The following is a 19,089-nucleotide window of genomic DNA, read 5'->3' as shown; positions in this document are numbered from 1 at the left end:
TCCAAAATAGCTTATGATCCAAAGGCCCACTTAAGGACACGTTTGGATTCAAAGTTTTTAGATTTCTCTCCTTTTTTTCTCCCAAAACTCACAAAAGAAAATAAAGAATCAGACATTTTATTTGATGAAAAAGTGATAATTCAAAACATTGGACGTCCAAATGGGCAATAAATCAATTCTTACTTGTCTCACAATGGAGAAATGTTCACATACAACACTTTCTTCCTTCTAAATCTGTAACTTGTGTAGAACATCAAGCCATGGAAAATGTGGGTGTCATAAAGATCACAAGAGGCGAAACCCAGAATGATCCACTCATGAGTCATTCAACATCATTTAAAAAAATTGACGGACTACAGATGGTCTGACTCAATGCATGTATCTGGCCCACCTAATGAATAAATCGATCCCATCTTCTCCCCAATTGATCTTTCGGACACGGAACACAAATTCCACAGGTTGGATGTGGCACAACACATTGAATGGAAAGAAAGCGCACTATTTAAAAATTCACATGTCTATATGGACCATGGCACAAACCAGGCCCGACATGGCGCTATGGGCCATGGGAGAGTGACCATGTCATGCCCAAAATACATTGTGCATCTTAACCCAATGTACTATCTACCTACCCCTCCATCAAAAGAAAATAGATTTTATTTGTGGGAAAAAATCAAAAAGAAGATGAAAAGAAAAGAAAATCCAACTCTTCTAGTAACTTTAGCAAGCATGGCATGGGAAGAAGCAAACCAAGAAAAGAAGGCTGAAAAGAGGCCATGACCACATGCATGCAAGATTCAAGTGCTAACATGAAATCATAAATTGTCCTACCATGATAACCCATGTACAAGCCTAGCCATTTTGTGGTTCATGCATCCCAAATACACATGACCTAGCAATCCCATGCCAGTTGCTCGATTGAACCGCCATTGTTGTATATCCCACAGGGCATCAACGTCGACTCCATGAATTCGAGGTCGAAATTCGATCTGTTGTATGAGCTTTCCATGTCAGGTGCCTTCTCTTCAATGCTCTCATCAAAATCCATCTCATAGATCTTGGTTGCTTGCTGCTGCTGCTGATGATGCTGTGGTTGTTGCTGTTGTTGTTTTTGTTGTTGTTGTTGTTGAGCTTGATCTATTGCATGTGGTCTTTGGACTTCCAAGGGTTCAATACCGGTACCCCACAAGTTCTGATCATCTGTATAACCAAACCCAAGTGGATTGAATGATGAAGAGATGGGTGTACTACCTATGGGAGATGTATTATTAGTGAAATCTATTGAAGCATGAGAGTTTGGTGGGTCTTTGGAACTCCACAAAAGAGTTGAATTAGGATTGGTGGGCCTCATGTCATCAAATTGATAAGTGGTAGGGACGGGGATACTATCATTGAATGGAGGGTGTGGATGAGGCAATGTGAGGAAAGGTTGTGGGTTCATATCAATTGAGGCATCTCTCCTTGGTTCTCCCACTTTCATGTGGGTAGTATTGATGGTGAAAGGTATAGAAGAAGCTGCAGCGGTTGAAGAATGGTGTTGGGAGGCGCTGGATGCATGGTTTTTTGTGTGGGAAGGTAGCAGGTTATGGGTCTTGGGATCCAGCCCTTGTGCAAGCAGCTTCTTCTTTATGCATGAGTTCCAAAAGTTCTTCACCTCGTTGTCTGTTCTTCCTGGGAGGTGCTTTGCTATTTGAGCCCACCTGCAACAAGAAACAAAAAAACAAACAAAAAAAGAAGGTTAAATTTTATTATTATTTTTTATTTTTAAAGCATTTTCCTGATGAAAGCATCAAAAACCCCGAATGGGTATTGCATGAATTGTCTTTCTTTTTCTTAATAATAGCAATCCTCCAAATAGGATTTCCATGAAAGCCTATTTTCTGTAAAACAAAAGAGAAATTTTTTTTTTAAAAATAGATTTAAAAATCCAAGTTGGTATTGGATGAAAATCTTCCTTTGAAACAAAACAAAACAAAAGAACTACTTGTTTTTCCATGAAAGCCTTTTTTCTACTGAAAGGAAGAGCATTTCATAAAAATGGTGAAAACCCCATCTGGGTGTTGCATGAAAATCTCTCTCTCTCTCTCTCTCTCTCTCTCTCTCTCTCTCATATTTGGGGTGGTGAGAATAAGAGCACCTGTTGCCTAGAATCCTATGCACATCAATGATGATTCTCTCTTCCTGAGCTGAAAAAGAACCTCTCTTGAGGTCAGGCCTCAAGTAATTAATCCATCTCAATCTACAGCTCTTTCCACATCTTTGCAGCCCTGAAATCCCAACTCCGTCAACAACAAGGAAAAACTAAATAAAGTAGGAGAAGCAAAACCAGGAGGAAGAAAAAGGGAGAAAGAACCTGCATTTTTTGGAACAGAACTCCAACAGCTATGACCATGTGTAGTGATGTATCTAACGAGCTTCTCATCTTCTTCAGGAGACCACAATCCTCTCTTTACCTTCTGTTTGCTGCAGCAGTGGTGGCCCATCTCAACTCAAATCCCACCCTTCAACAGTAGTTTCTCTGCTGTGCTGCTGCTGCATTTATTGTGCTGTGTCCCCTCACTCTAAATATAGATATTTAGTATACATGATTCTTCTGCACACATCAGTAATGTGCGTGCGTTCTGCATGTGTGTGAGACAGAGAATTATTTGATACGCATGCACAAAGGCAATGAACACGTGGCACTCATGCAGCTCAATCCAAACCATCCAATTTTTAGGGCCCATTGTGGATCAAAGATAACTCCAAATGCACATGAAATACGCATCCGTAACCATCCGATCGGAGGAAGTCTAAAGTGAAATTTTTATGGTCCAAATTCAATAAACAGAAATAAGTCCATGAGTCATGGTCAAGATTGTTTCTTCAATGCGATCTTGGAGATTTGTGGCATCCACAGATATCGGTGACAATTCGGACGGTTTGGATTGATGTTCATGTACAATCACTGTCCACATGCATGCAGATGGAGATACTCTATCAGAGTAGCAGTTTGTTCCCATGCAGGATTTAACTTGGGATGCACTCATGTATCAGGACCAGCTCTGATGAGTGCTTTGGTAGGCTTCCAGAGCCCATCTCTCAGCAATTTCTCAAAATGGGATTACCCCCTTCCAATTTAAAATTCATCACATTTTCATTATATTATATGAAGGCAAGAAACATGAACCTTCATGAGGCAGCATCTTATAACAATATGAAGGGTACATTAATGGATTTATAAATGGAACAAATATTCTAGAAATACCAAAATTGTTTAAATGGAACAAATATTCTAGGAATACCCAAATTGTACGGATGGTTCTAGCATGCATCGCATACAATGCAAGATCAATAGATGGAATTGCATGTGCATGTAGTATGTATCTTTGCATGTCATCATGCATAGGGGAAAGAGGTTTCTAAATGAAGGAATGGGGTTGTTTTGTGGTGAGATGATGAATGATTATGGGGGCCATTTAAAGGAAGGACTAATGATTTTTGAGGAGAACCCACATCATTCTTGCATCTAAATTCAACATGCATGATCCCAGGCCATAAATAAGAGAGATGCTCCACTGCTCTAAGAGCACTGAAAGTTATAGTGCTTCTAGTTGCATGGGGACACTTAGACAGTCCAACCCATTGATCCAGACCGTTGATTAGGTCCAAGACACATTTCATAGGCTACAATACCTTATATTAAGTAGCTGATCAATGACTTGAATTTGGATGGTCAGGATTGTTTACACAAAAATAGGTCCAACCAACAATTTCATCCAGCTATTTGTTACGGCCCATTATGGATTGCTTATTAAAGAAAAGAATCATTTTAATTAGGCAATCGTAACCATTCCATTCATGGCTTGGAGAAAGGATGGCTATAGAAAAAAAAAAAAAGAAGCCAAATCAGGGATGGATTTGATTATCTGATCAATGCATTTTTTACAGTGGTCATAAAACGTTTTCTGAACTTAATAGACCGTTCAGATTGATTGATTGAACCATCCAACCGAACTGATTCATCTAGCAGCACTATAACTTTTATTCTAAGAGCACCGGAATATTTCTCCATAAAAAAAAAAAAGACAAAGAAAAGTTGAATCATTTTGGAAAAAAAAAAAACACATTAATACTCTGGTTGATAGGGCACCGTGAGACTGTAGACGTGACTCAGAAATAACGTTTAAACCGTCCAAATTGAGACTCCCAATCTAAGTGGATCAAAAACAGTAAAAAAAGACTGATGTGATTAGTGGGCATTTACTGGACGGTTGAAATGAAAAATATCCAAAGGTCCACCGATCATAGACATGAAATGATCAAACAAACCGATTTTGGGATGGTTACATCGCTACAGTAGCTCTGTAATTCATACAGCAACGCCAGTGAGTAAAATTGCTGTGTGGCTACTCATCGGCCATCGCCTTCTGCGAGAATACATAAAATATCTCCATTAGTTTCTTCCTCTTGTGGAGTACGATATTCACGCACACCCCACATGTACCATAACCTCAACTTTCAAAATATATGGACCCCACCACTGATGGTGTATGATCCAGGCACCACCCTAATTCTATGAATCTAACGGTCCGATTGGTGGCCATCAAATTGAAGTTTGAAAGGAAAATGGCCAATGGCTAAGAGAATTTTGCTAACTAACACATCTGAAAATGTTCACATGTACAACTATGAAATACGTATGTGAGATCTGAGCTTTCCATGAGGTTTGAAAAAAATGTTCATCGGCCTAAAAATAAACAATTTCACTCTCCAGGTGGGCCACAACATACAAAGTAAACTTACCGTTAAAATTCTTTTTCTAACCATTCATTTTGTTTTGATATGCTGTGGCCCACCTGAGGTCTGATTACGATCGTTCGTTTAATATGATATTTTAGTGGGCCTAAAATTTTGGGCTGCATGTTTGATACGTGTAGCGTGGATGTGCGCATGAGTGTAATCCACACATAGACTGCTAGGGTATTTCATTTCTTCACTCAACGGTTGCTTGGGATTGTCAATTTCTTGGTGTCAACGTCGGGGGTCATGATTGGATATGTTTTTAATATCATGATGATTTTTGCTTTTTCTACCATGGTCCAGGGCCGTCTTTGACTGCAGATGTGCCACACGTAGGTGAGATCTACACCTTTCATCAAGAGGGCCCGGCCATGAAGGGGCGATTGCTCACATCCAACAGTCCTAAGACACTGTTCACATTCATCATTCAATACTCCTCCGTTTGGAGGGTTAAGATCGTCCAATCAATAGCCTGTTAAAGAATTAGGCAATGCAGTATAGGTCCCACTAGGTGAACAGTCCGGATCTTATAAAAGTTCCTCATATGTTTAGATTTTGGACGTTGGACACAGAACTTCGTATCCGTGACAGATGAACGATACTCCCCTTCTGAAATCACGTGTAAAAGCACCTCCGAAAACTACAGGCACGGTCACCCTTTCTTATACGAGTGTCATTTCAAATACGCATTCATTGGTGGGAATTTCATCTCTCTATGGATTCCCTTGTTATGTTGCAGAGAGGGATGGTAAGGCTCACGTGGGGCCCATCTCACAGAAATGCATGGTAGAAGACACGTGGGGCCCAAAACGGTAAGGCGATATCTTCCAAGCCAAAGAGCTTCGTTTGAATGAGTTCGTACTGTCTCTCTGTCCAGGCAAGATTTAGAGTGCGTTGCAACAAACTGGGGTCCACTTGCAGAGTGGTCCAATGATCAGAACCGCCCATGTCGTTGAATCTATTTTATTCGGACCACTACAAGAAACTCACACTGAAAGTATGATTTCAATATCATTATTCGTAATTCCTTACCGTCCCTGGACGAATTTAAAACAATGAACAGAAAATTCTCAATTGCTAGAATTAAACTACAAAAACAAAGGATAGTATAATCAATTGATGCATGATTAAGCAATAATAGCTAATTTAAGGTTTAATGAGAAAATCAATGGTTCAGATCATCAGACCATCTCTGCATGTATTGTTCAGCGTGTGGCGACGGACGCTAGATCAGAAGTCGCGACTGAGGCAAAATTAACTCTGTTCGAATTACAGGAATAGGTATCCTGCGAACGGAACCGGACTGGGTGGTGTGGTGATGTGTTGGGCGCTGTGGCCCACCTTTGATCTATATGTTTTATATCGATGCCGTTCATCCGTTCTGCCAGCTCATTTTAGGGCATGGATATGTAGACACCCCACCTAAAACAAGGATACGATGTTCTTTGAGCTTCAACTTGACTTCAATCAATTGTCTCCTACGAACTTGAAAATCATTTAAAACTCAAACGGATCACGCTGGAAGCATACTCGACACCCGCCGGAAATAACCAACGGACCAGATTGACTGACACCAAATCTAGTAGCGATTCGGTCACGGCCGAGCGTCCAAACTCCAAAAATCCTGAAACACTCTGTATGATGCAACCGATAGGCGAAAATGGATAAAACGAATACTCTCTACCCATAGATCACTCTCTGTATCATTTAGTTCTTTTAAATAGCGTTGTGTTGAGGGGTGAGAGGTCGTATTTTCAAAATCAAAGAAAAAATACGGTCGTCCCGATATATAAAATAGTCATGGTATTATTGGAGGCAAATCCTGACCGATTAGGATGATTTATGATTCATTGAAAATGTGGTCAAATGATCTTCCTAACGAACTTAAATTTTCTCTAATCTGAGTCATGATGAGGAAGATTCAGCTCGTTTATCAAAATCATGCACTGTCGATTGACCAAAATTGGAAAAAATTTTGGCAGTGCTTTAAACTAGTCAAATGGAATCTGATCGAGATGATTTTAGTTACAATGAAAAGCTTATTAGACGACGTTTTCAATATCCTAATATCATCAAAGGCAGAACCATTGGTCAAGTTACGAGCAACCGATTTCATATATTAGACGGATGTATTTTTGGCACATCTAACGAGGTCCGATCGAAGTGATTCTAGTCTTGTTGGAAAGCTTATCTGATCATCTTTCCAACAAGACTAAGATTATTGAAAATGGATGAAAAACGAACAAGATACACACGTTTAAATATTTTGCACAAAAAGATGAAAAACAAATACAACCACGTATCCATATTCCATATGTAATCATTATATTATATACACACACATATAATGATTACTTTTTATAAATAAATATATACATATGCATATAAGTAATGATGACTCTTTATAAGTGTGTGTGTGTGTGTGTGTGTGTGTGTGTGTGTGTGTAAATCCATACCTGCATGTTATTAGGAGGGAAGAAAATAAAAAATATATAAAAACTACCTTCATGCCACAATTTATGGTGGGCGCCCACAACGCAACCTTATGCATGGGTCGTCTGTGACAGGGGCCCAATGCTTATATAAAGGCACCCGGGCCATAGGGATGGAGGGAAAAAAATCGAATGAGAGAGAGAGAGAGAGGCTAAGGCAGAGAGCTTGAGCAGACAGGGAGACATGAGCAAATATTAACAGAGAGAGAAAGAGAGAAGGAAGAGAGTTTAAGCAGACAGAAAAAATAGAGAGTAGAAAGAGGGATAGAGAGATACAGGGAGTGTCTGAGGATTGGAGTTTTCCTGGAGGTACTATCTAAAGTACCTTAAATACTTCCAACGTGCCGACATGTTGCCCAACACAGGAGGCAAAAATGGTCATCAAAGGAGTAAAAAAAGCTAAGAATATGTCCATTTATATTTGATTTGCATTCTACTCCACACATTTCTATTGCATTAATCACTTTCACATTTTATTCTGCATCATTCTCCATCTTCCATTTTTCACTTTATTTGCCTACCCAGGATCTTAAATTCTGTGAAGTAAGGCTAGTTAGCATTTTATCTTATTTACTGCTTTTATTTTATTCGCCTACTTAGGGCCACTTGGATCTATGATGTAAGGCTAGATAACTCCTTTTTTCTTATCTCTACCTGCCCAGCCCACCTGGGTTATGTGAAGCATGACCAAGTATAAAAGGCCAAAATTCCATTAAATCCTCAAAAATTACAAATCTTGTGAAGTAGAGACCGCACATTGTGTAGGCGGAAAAGGGTCCTTAAACCCTTCCTTTTCCGTCATCGAGGCCCTTACTTGAAATTTATGGCTATAGACCAACCACGAGAGTCACTTGAGTTGGAAAATAGTGAGATCAGCTAACTCCTACGTGATTCTACGGTTCCTAGCTGGCCGTAGATTTTATGCTTCATTTGGCTAGTGGCGACTCCAAATCAAATGCATTTTTACACCTGAGTTAATAGCACACATCGCCCACAATAGCAAAAATCAATACGAAAGCCAACAAATGATGACACTGCCACACTTGTCCGCGTGTGCGGGGGGGAGGTGTTCACAGAATGACGACTCCACTGGGGACTGTGCTAGTTACCAGCCTAGGCCCAACTTGACATATGATTTTTTCAATTTATGGGGATTTTATAAATTCGGCATATTTACTTTCCTGCACTCCAATGAATACTTGTCTTATTTGCTCTCCGTATCATGCTTTCTAACATTCTAGTAAATACTAGTCTCCTACTAACGCACTAATTCTCTAATTGTCCAGTGTATACTGGTCCATTTACTTTCCTGCCTGCATCTTGCATTTCAGTCTATACTGGTCCACTTTACTTCCTTGCCTGCATCCTGCATTCCAGTCTATACTGGTCTCGTTTACTTTCTCGCAAGCATACTACAATACAGTTCTCACTGGTCCATTTACTTTTCTGTTAATCCAATTTGCACTGGTCCTCTTGTATTTTCCTGACATTTACATTTGCCTTTTATAAAAAGAAAAGAAAAAGCAAAAAAAAAAAGAAGAAAAAAAGACAAAAAAAGAGAGAAAAAGAAAATACCAAAAAAAGGGGAGGTGATCGCAAGGTATACCCGTTGCAAGGAAGTAGCGGGCCATTTGTAACCATTGTGCCTAGAAATCAATTACAGGTTCGTTATCCTGCACAATCATCGCGTACTTACCAAAGTATCATCCAAACTCGTGCACAAGCAGCCATGTCAGCTCAAGGTGACAATCCTCCAACTCCTCCAGAATCGCCAAGACTGCAAGCCTCTCAACCGGCCGCATCCACTCCCTTGACAACCGAACTTGCCCGCGGCTTAAATAGGTTAAAGAATATTGTGAACCGCATTCACGCAGAAATGACGCCACTCATTCATAACATGTGTCCACCAAGCATCCATATAGGTCTATTAAACCCAACTGTCAATCAATTTCAACCCATTCCTCTTAATGGAAATCGGGTTCACTTTCAAAACCCACCAGTCACAGCAACTCAAACTCCAGCACATCCTCCCCCTGATGGGAGTCAACCAGCACATTCTAATCAATCACAGTCTGGTCAATTCCAACAACCTTCTCCAAGTGGGAATTTATTTCAATTTCCACCCAGTCAATCACATCAAATGGCTACTATTCATGGATATCCACCCATCCAAGCTCATCCTCTCGGCGGGACCGCATCCCAATTCCCACACCACACCATGCACTCAATCCCTTCGACCGAGGAACATAGGAACATCGAAGAAGTCAACCATTATGAAGAAGAGGCTAATCAAATGCCAGAAGGAGCACGACCTCCTTTGTCCCAACCAAATGAATTTGATCGACTTCAGGAACACTTCGAGAACCAGCTAAGGGCAATGCGAAATGAACTTCAAAAACAACATGGGGCGGAACTCCCATCCACAAAATTCAGGGATCTTTGCCCATTCCCCGATGTTAGAGTACCTGCAAACTTCGAGGTACCCAAGTTTCAACGATACGATGGCACGGGATGCCCAACTGCACATTTAAAGGCTTTTTATGGTGAACTTGATGCAATGGCAGAAGATGATAGAGCGTTGATTTGTCTGTTCCAAAATCCCTAAAGGGTGATGCATTAGATTGGTACACGTCTCTGGACTATCACAAGATTAGAACATGGGAACAATTGTCCTAAGCATTTGTAGATCGTTTCGCATACAATCTAAATATAGCACCCCAAAGGTCAGACTTGGCAGCCCTTACGCAAAGGAGCGATGAAACGCAGTCTGCATACGTGGGGCGATGGAGAGCCATGACCGCATGAATGAAAACACCAATCGACAAAGAAGAACAGATCTCTATGATTGTCCATGCGGCCAATCCAAATATATCGAAATATCTGATTTCATACCCGTATGCCAATTTTACTCAGCCAATCTGTGCGGGGGAACAGGTGAAGGCTGGAATAAGAACCGGCACAATTGCACCATGGCCCCACCAGTCTACCTCAGTATAAAAAGCGAAACTTGAAGAAAAGACAGGCAAATGTGGAGTAAGAAATAGATATATGGCTCCTCCTCGTCCAGCAAAAACTAACAATGTTGTTGCCTCTACACAAGGAATGCCAAGAAATCCTCCACAGGAACAACAATACCACCCTCAGCAGCAGCAACCTAGGTGGAATCCGCTATACACAAACCAGAACAGGCAAACGGGTGCGGCACAAGTGTCTAGGCAATTTACACCATTGGCCCAATCATACACGGACATTCTCGCCACACTCATCCAAAGGCAGCTCTTGGCACCTCTCCAGCCTAGACCGCCGCCAAACCCGTTGCCTCCAAATTACAAAGAAAATGAGTATTGCGCATTCCATCAAGGGCGGGGTCATACCACAGAACGTTGTTTCTCCTGGAAACATGCAGTTCAAAATTTGATTGATCAAAACCAGATCACGGTCATGCCCCTTGAAACAGTTGCTGCTAACAGTAATAACATACTCCAAAATCCTCTGCCGCAGCACCAAGAATGCACTAACACTTCCAGCACTCCCACTGTCAATGCCATCCAGGGAGAATATCCTCCCCATGTTTTCCAAGCATTCTCGACCAAAAGCTACGACATGGAGATTCCTCCATTAATTTTGCAAGGGGCATTACCATCTCCTTTGTTGGTCCTTCAAGGGAAGGCCCATGAACCTCATTACAGTCCTTCTCATCATGTAGAACAAACATGGGATCAACCATTGGTCTTACAAAGAAGAGCCCCTATGTCAACACAAACCAACAACTCCCACCAGTCAGGAGTCCACCAGCCAGTCGTCCTTATGGGGAAGGCCCCGTCGCCCATGCCCAGTCATGTACCATACCATCTACCCATTGCACAAGAACGCGTCCTCTCCAGTTCAGCATGCCACACGAACTCGCAAGATCTAGACGGACAATCCAGGAAGGCCCACCTTCACAACCCTTGGTACTCCTAGGGGCACCATTGGCTTCGCCATTGAAACACATATCTATTATCACTAACCCTCTATCTTCTCTAGAATCTTCATCTCCTTTGGCTTTTCAAGGAAAGATGGAACTGTTCTCAGATAACAAGGTAGTCCCCTGGCATTACCCAGAATGCTCTGAGGTGGGAAACATGCATCCTAATGGGAGATGTTTTTGAAAAGAAGTACTCAGAGGAGATCTCAAGGGACCTTTGACTAGAACGACACACAAGGCTGACACCACATACGATGTAGCGGCCCAACTTAAAACCATCTCGGCCCAAATATCCATTTGGGAACTCTTCTATACATCGCAGGCACACCGGGAGATTTTTGTTAAAACTCTGAACGATGTACATATTTTTCGAAAAGCTGCACCTGAAATGGTCGCGCACATGATAGGGCAACTCCTTGCGCCCCGAGCCATAACTTTTTCAGATGACGAATTGCCACCAGAAGGCCGCGACCATGCCAGGTCATTAAATATAACTCTTCGTCATAAGGACAAAAGCATTCTACTGGTATTGGTTGATAATGGTTCAAGTTTGAATGTTTGTCCACTTCGGATTGCCTTATATTTGGGACTAAATCCATCTATATTCAGGCCAAGCAATATGAATGTGAGAGCATTCGATAATTCCCGAAGACAAGCATAAGGAGAAATTGATCTTGAACTACAAATTGGCCTTGATACGTCCACCATTTCTTTTCAGGTTTTGGATGTCCCTTCATCATTCAATCTTCTCCTTGGTTGGCCCTGGCTTCACGAAGTTGGGGTCGTACCATTAACGCTTCACTAGAGGGTCAAGTACATCCATGGGAATAAAGTGTTATGCATTCTGGAAGATCTTGAACTACTTTTTCCCTCTGAAACAAATCTTCAGGGGGAGCCTAACATCCCAGTTATTGACGTATGAAAATTGCACAAAGACAAACCATATTATAGCTTCCAATTTGAAGCAGTGGATCATGTCCCATCAGTATGTCCTTTAAAATCAAACTGTATTTTCATTCCAGTCGAGCGTCAAATCCTGAACTACCGCCTTGAACACTAAGATACTGCCAAGGTAATTGAGGTTCAAGAAAGAGTAGGAAGGGCAGGACTAGGATATGAGTCTCCTCCACCAGAAAAACCAGAGAAGGCAGATACCAAGAAGAGGTGGAAGGGCCAAGAGATGAGCTATCCTTCCCATTTCACACCAATCTAATTCGTTAGCGCCAGAGTCATCCATCCAAGTCAAAATTCGAATTCTGATCCAACGGGTCATGATAATAGTCTCACTCTCACTGAGTTGCCCAAGTAACAACTGGGCAAGGGGCAGGAGCTATCCTCTCTTGATTGGATCACAACGATGATCCCACCAGAGCCACAACAACTTGAAGAGCTCCACGACACAGGGAATGAAGGAAGTTCCGATGAATCTGACATCGAGTCAGAACCCAGCCCTCACTACATCATGATGATTGGGCACAATAGAGAAAATCAGCCCATTACATCCCAAAACCCTGCCTCTCGAGGGGAGAGAGCGCAGGGCTCCACCTGGTTCACCACCCCCATGACGCTTGAACCGACCGGTCAGTCTTCTTAGAGTGCCGGTCTGAAAAAAACGTCCTTGTAAATAGACATTTGCACCTCAGGTAAGACCATGATAGACACTAGTTTGAAACTCCAACTTGGTCGGTGTTTGATAAAATTAAAACACCAAAAAATCTGAAAAACCTTCAAAAAAAAAGAAAATCTTCAAAAACACAAAAAATAGAAAATCCTCAAAAACCAAAAACAATAGAAAACCCTCAAAATAAAAAACAATAGAAAATCCACAAAGCCTAAAAACAGAAGAAAATTTATAAAAACCAAAAACATCAATTTTTTTTCAAAATAGCCAAAAATCAGAAAACTTTTCAAAAGCCACAAGCAATAAGTGCTAGACTCATCTGAAAAGCTGCATGAAGCCGAAGTTGATATTTATGACTTTGACATAGAGTTAGACTTCGAACTCATGGGTTTAGAAGAGGTCAAGGACAAGGGAAATGATGATCCGACTCCTGAACTTGAGGATCTCCTCAATAAGTTTGATTCAAAAGCCAATGTTGCACCTAACGATTTTGAGGTGGTTAATCTCGGAACCCCCGAGAATCCTCGGGAATTACACATTAGAAAATCTTTATCTCCGAGCAAAAGGAAGAGAATGATTGAGTTTTTGAAACCATGGTCATTAAACTTTGCCTTCTCTTACGAAAATATGCCTGGACTCGATGAAGACCTGGTGGTACATTGTCTACCCACGAAGCCCGAAATCAAGCCGGTTAAGTAGAAGTTAAGGAGAATGTGACCAGAGTGGATCCTGAAAATACGGGAAGAAATAATTAAGCAATACAACGCTGGTTTTTTGGTAGTATCCAACTATCCAGAATGGCTGGCCAACATCGTTCCTATTCCCAAGAAAGACGGCAAGGTTCGGATGTGCATCGACTTTCATGACCTCAATAAAGCTAATCTGAAAGACGACTTCCCACTACCCCACATCGACACTCTGGTCAAAAATACGACAGGTTACAAAATCTTCTCTTTCATGGACGGTTTCTCTAGTTACAACCAAATCAAAATGGCCATAAAAGACCATGAAAAGACATCATTCATTACGTCATGGGGAACGTTTTGCTACCAAGTCATTCCATTCGGGTTGAAAAACTCCGGAACTACATACCAACGAGCCATGATGGCACTATTCCACGACATGATGAACAAAGAGCTGGAAGTCTATGTGGATGATATGATCGTTAAGTCTCAAAGCATTGAGGGGCATTTCAAAGACTTCGAAAGACTCTTCGACCGATTGGAAAAGTTCAAGCTCCGTCTCAATCCGCAAAAGTGTCTTCGGGGCAACCAGTGGCAAGTTGCTCGGTTTCATTGTCAGCGAAGATGGCATTCGAGTCGACTAATCAAAGACAAAAGCAATTCTAAAGTTGCCACCTCCCAAAAATGAGAAAGAAATTCAGGATTTCTTGGGCAGAGTCCAGTATATCAGTCGTTTCATTGCCCAGCTTATGCCCATATGCGAGCCCATATTCAAGCTGCTCCGTAAGAACACACCAAAAGAATGGAACGAAGATTGTCAAGAAGCCTTCAACAGAATCAAGAAGTATTTGCTAGATCCACCAGTGCTAGTCCCTCCAGTGCTCGGACGGCCCCTATTGCTTTATATCTCAGTTACCGCAGATGCCATCGGGTGCGTCCTTGGCCAATACGATGACACAGGAAGAAAGGAGCGAGCAATCCACTATCTTAGCCGTCGATTCACTGATTACGAGTCCCAATACTCGTTAATCGAAAAGACATGCCTCGCCCTCGTATGGGCCACCCAATGCCCTCACCAATACATGATTGCTTATCCAATCCTCCTGCTCGCACGAATGGATCCACCGAAGTACCTGTTCGAGAAACCAACTCTAACTGGAAGGATCGCAAAATGACAATTGTTACTTTCCGAGTTTGATATCACCCATGTCACTCGGAAAGTAATCAAGGGGCAAGCTTTAGCCGACCATCTCACAGCACACTCTCTGCTTGACTATCAGCCACTGAAGACTTTCTTCCCTGATGAGGATATCCTATTCCTTGAGGGAGAAGAAGGACCAGAGGCAGATGAATGGACCTTATATTTCGATGGTGCAGCTAGTGCTAAAGGAAGCGGAATAGGGGCAATCTTTTACTCTTCGGATGACATCCCCATCCCTGTTTCGAGAAGGCTATCCTTCGGGTGCACAAACAACATAGCCGAATATGAGGCATGTATAACAGGCTTAAAGGAAGCAATCATTTTGGGGGTGAAAAAGGTAAGGGTCTTCGGTGACTCTCAACTCATCATCAATCAAACGAACGGTGACTGGAAGACGAAGGACGAGAAGCTGATTCCGTACCACGTTTATCTAGAGAATCTCATCGACGAATTTCGTAAGGTCACTTTTACATACATGCCACGTGCCAAGAATCAATTTGCTGATGCCTTGGCCACATTAGCATCTATGTTAAATATTCCCAAGGGAGCAGCACAATGGGAACTTACAGTCGAACTACAAGAGGATCCAGCATTCTGCCTGCAGATCGAATAAGCCGAAATGCCACCTGACAAGCACCCTTGGTATACCGATATCAAGAAATACCTATAAGATCGAGTATACCCGGAAAGTGCCACGCCAACGGACTGTCGTATGATCCAATGATTAGCTACACAGTTTACTATTAACGGTGACATCTCATACAAACGATCCTTTAATCAGGTCTTATTGTGATGTGTGGACGAGGTGGAAGCTGCGAAAATCATGTCCGAGGTCCACGACGGAATCTGTGGCCAACACATGAATGGACACATGATGGCCAAGAAAATTCTACGATTAAGATACTACTGGCTAACTATGGAGACCGACTGTTACCAACACGTCAGGACATGCTTTAAATGCCAAGAACACGCAAATTAGATCAATGCGCCTGCTTCTGAGTTATATAACTTGACCACACCCTGGCCATTTTCAATGTGGGGCATCGACATCATCGGTAAAGTCAACCCCAAAGCTCCTAATGGCCATGAATATATCCTAGTAGTAGTCGATTATTTCACCAAGTGGGTGGAAGCGGTATCTTTTACCACCATCAACGCTTCTCACGTGGTACGGTTCCAAAAAAACAACATCATCAGTCGATATAAAATCCCACATGCCATCATCACAGATAACGGGATGCCTTTTGTGAACCGAAAGGTGGACAACTTCCTTGAGCAATTTAAAGTCAAAAGGCATCGATCTAGCCCCTATCGGCCGCAAATGAATGGAGGGGTAGAAGCAGCCAACAAACACTCGTTCGTATCCTCGAAAAAATGGTGAAAACATATCACGACTGGTCCGAAATGCTCCCATACACGCTTTGGGCTTATTGAACATCCATACGCACCGCAACGGGCGCCACTCCATACGAACTCACATATGAAATGGTGGTAGTTTTGCCGGTTGAAGTCGAAATTCCCTCATTATGCATTCTGTTAGAAAGTGAAGTGGAAGAGGGAGAATGGTTAGAAGATCACTATGATCAACTGCATCTGACAGACGAAAAGCGCATGCGAGCTTTATGTCATTCCCAAGCCTACTAAAGAAGGATTGCACAAGCTTACAACAAGCGGGTCCGTACAAGAACATTCAGAATAGGAGACGTAGTAATGAAGAAGATCCTACCTCCTCATCTACCTGACCCAAGGGGAAAATTCAAACCCACCTGGGAAGGCCCGTTTGTTGTACGTGAAGTGCTACGTGGAGGTGCACTCCGCCTCACCAACATGGAGGGATAGGATCTAGCTGAGCCCATCAACATTGATCATGTCAAAATACACTATGGATAACGAGTAAGTTAAGGAAATGCTTCCTAAAATTGAATCTTACAACTCCCTACCCGACTACCCTTAGCAACAAAGTAGGACGCATAAAAAAGACGTATGTACATATCACAATTCAAATTTTCCAAAATTCCAAAAAAAAGAGAAAAAAGAAGAAGAAAAGAAAACACAAAAAAAAGAGAGGAATGAAGAACCAAATAGAAAATCTAGGGTGCACATCCATCAGCCATACCCCCCCTGTTTTCAAGAAAATTTTTGATCTTGAAAAGCATTTCGAAGCCTCTCGTTACCCTAGAAATCATTATTGGCCAACATTGAGAAAGTTTTCAGACAAAAAGAAGAAGAAGAGGTGTGTCTAAGCAAAATGGGCGAGGTGAAAACTTGCAAGGGCACCTCGGGTAAAAACAACGGATACACAGTGGACCTGGTAAAAACCTGCAAGGGCGCCAGGGGTGAAAAGGCACAGTTGCCAAGGGGCAGGCAAGAGCAAATACCCGGGACGTGGTGAAAACTTGAAAGGGCGTGACGGGCAAAAATAACGGGCTAAGCCAGACGTAACGAAAACTCATAAAAGCGTTACGGGTAAAAATGGCAAGAAAAAGAACAAGAGCAACAAAACACTTCAGTCATGACGACAAATTCGTATCTGAAGTCAAAGACGTGAAGACTGCAATGTTTTAAGAATTATCAAGCATAGCCTATGTAACAGCCCACGCCCACACTGTATGATATTGTCCGCTCTGGGCACAACCCGCACAGTTTTGTTCTTGGAGAACTCCCTCAAAAGGCCTCATACAGTATAGGGTGGCAACTCCACATATAACCACCACAACTTCAGACGACACTTCCGATGTGGGACAAAGTTTTACCTTCACTATGTGCACAGTAGCCTGCCAGCCATACAGTAGCCTGCCAGCCATCTTGGAGCCCGACCACATGTGCGCCCACCCACGTGTGCCCGCCCACATGTGACCACAGTGACGGGGCGTCACAATATCCCCCACCAAGGGCAGAGCCGTCCTCGGCTCTGATACCATTTGTAACAGCCCATGCCCACATTGTATGATATTGTCCACTCTGGGCACAACTCGCATGGTTTTGTTCTTGGGGAACTCCCCCAAAAGGCCTCATATAGTATAGGGTGACAACTCCACATATAACCACCACAACTTCAGACGACACTTCCAATGTGGGACAAAGTTTCACCTTCATTGTGTCTACAGTAGTCTGCCAGCCACACAGTAGCCTACTAGCCATCTTGGAGCCCTCCCACATGTGCACCCGCCCACGTGTGCTCGCCCACATTTGACCACAGTGACGAGGTGTCATAGCCTAGGCCAAGAGACATTGATTCTCACTGCGTACTCTCGAAGATAATTTCAAAAATCTTCAAAAATCAATTCGGAACTTGTATAGGATGAGCAATGGAAAAGTCAAGTGTTTGATCCCTGCTGACCAAAATATAAACCATGCTTATAAGACAAGTCTGGCCACAAAAAAAGGAGAGAGAATTTTCATTTTATTCATTTTCTTTATTTACATGCATCTAAAAAAAAACTCTTGCAGGTTGCAACCTGACGTTATGGTCGCCTTTTCAAAACAACCAGCCTGATAACAACCTCTGCTGGCTACTCAGGTTAGTTTCGCTCCCTTGGTAGTTTCGCTCCCTTAGCACCAAACTCTTTGATCATTCTATTAAGCTCTCTATCTTTCTTTACAGGAATTGAGGCTCCCTCAACAATACACTAACATGGGCAACACACTTGGAGTTAGACACTGAGCAGACAAAGTGCTTCAATAAGAGCCGACTTTGATAAGGACTGTCGAAATCCCCAATGGAAGTGATCGGTCAGACCAAGTAGAAAACAAAAGAGAGGCCAAAATAAAAACCGCCTGATGACGCCTTCCCGCGAGATCAAGCAGATCTTTTCAAAATAAATGGCCTGGAAAAAAAATCTTTCAAAAAAATTAAAAAAAAAACACTACTCACATGGTATCCGAGGCACTAGAAGTCCTCCATACTTTCCGGTGGGTACCAACGCAACAACAATAATTGGTTTTAGTTTTATCCGAATCTTCGGTTTTCTCTAAAATCAAAGTGGAACATGGGACGACCGGACTGAACTTTCAGTGTCACTCCGATCGTCTTGGAATGTGAATTAAATATATCCAAGTTAGCGTAACCATACTTTAAGTCGTGGGAAAAACTATCACAGCCATAGTGTCAGACTTAAAAAATTGAATGGCGAAGAAATAACTCAAGGTGACTCTAGTCTGGGACACTTGTCAGCCTAGTATATTGTAATGTGGGAGATCCGTAAAGCTGCAAAAAGTGCAGGCAACTGCCCATTACAATAACTAATCTTTTAGGTAATCCTAGGGGATTACACGACATCGAGAATTACTCTTCAAAATCAAACATGTTATGTGGATCCCCGTAAGGCCGCGAAAAGCGTAGG

General features: G+C 42.2%; 1 protein-coding gene across 1 annotated transcript; it reads right to left on the bottom strand.

Annotated features, from left to right (window-relative positions):
• Positions 1–642: 642 nt before the first annotated feature.
• On the bottom strand, positions 643–2,530 carry LOC131221163 (transcription factor MYB86-like). Its single transcript, XM_058216327.1, has 3 exons — positions 2,354–2,530; positions 2,138–2,267; positions 643–1,700 (listed from the first exon to the last, which is right to left on the bottom strand). Exons 1-3 carry the CDS (start codon positions 2,481–2,483, stop codon positions 893–895), a joined length of 1,068 nt encoding a protein of 355 aa, XP_058072310.1. The 5' UTR covers positions 2,484–2,530; the 3' UTR covers positions 643–892.
• Between the last annotated feature and the right edge of the window lie 16,559 nt (positions 2,531–19,089).

The sequence above is a fragment of the Magnolia sinica genome, chromosome 12 (assembly GCF_029962835.1).
Source record: "Magnolia sinica isolate HGM2019 chromosome 12, MsV1, whole genome shotgun sequence".
NCBI classification, from domain to species: domain Eukaryota; kingdom Viridiplantae; phylum Streptophyta; class Magnoliopsida; order Magnoliales; family Magnoliaceae; genus Magnolia; species Magnolia sinica.
Note: the sequence above shows the minus strand (reverse complement) of the source record. Positions and strands in the feature narration are given on the sequence as shown.

Bases quoted from the DNA above. Each gene is read 5' to 3' on its own strand.
- LOC131221163 (XM_058216327.1), bottom strand. From the start codon at position 2,483: ATGGGCCACCACTGCTGCAGCAAACAGAAGGTAAAGAGAGGATTGTGG. The intron at 2,268-2,353 runs GTTCTTTCTCCC...TTGGGATTTCAG, and splicing joins TTCTGTTCCAAAAAATGCAG to GGCTGCAAAGATGTGGAAAG. The intron at 1,701-2,137 runs GTGCTCTTATTC...TTCTTGTTGCAG, and splicing joins CATAGGATTCTAGGCAACAG to GTGGGCTCAAATAGCAAAGC.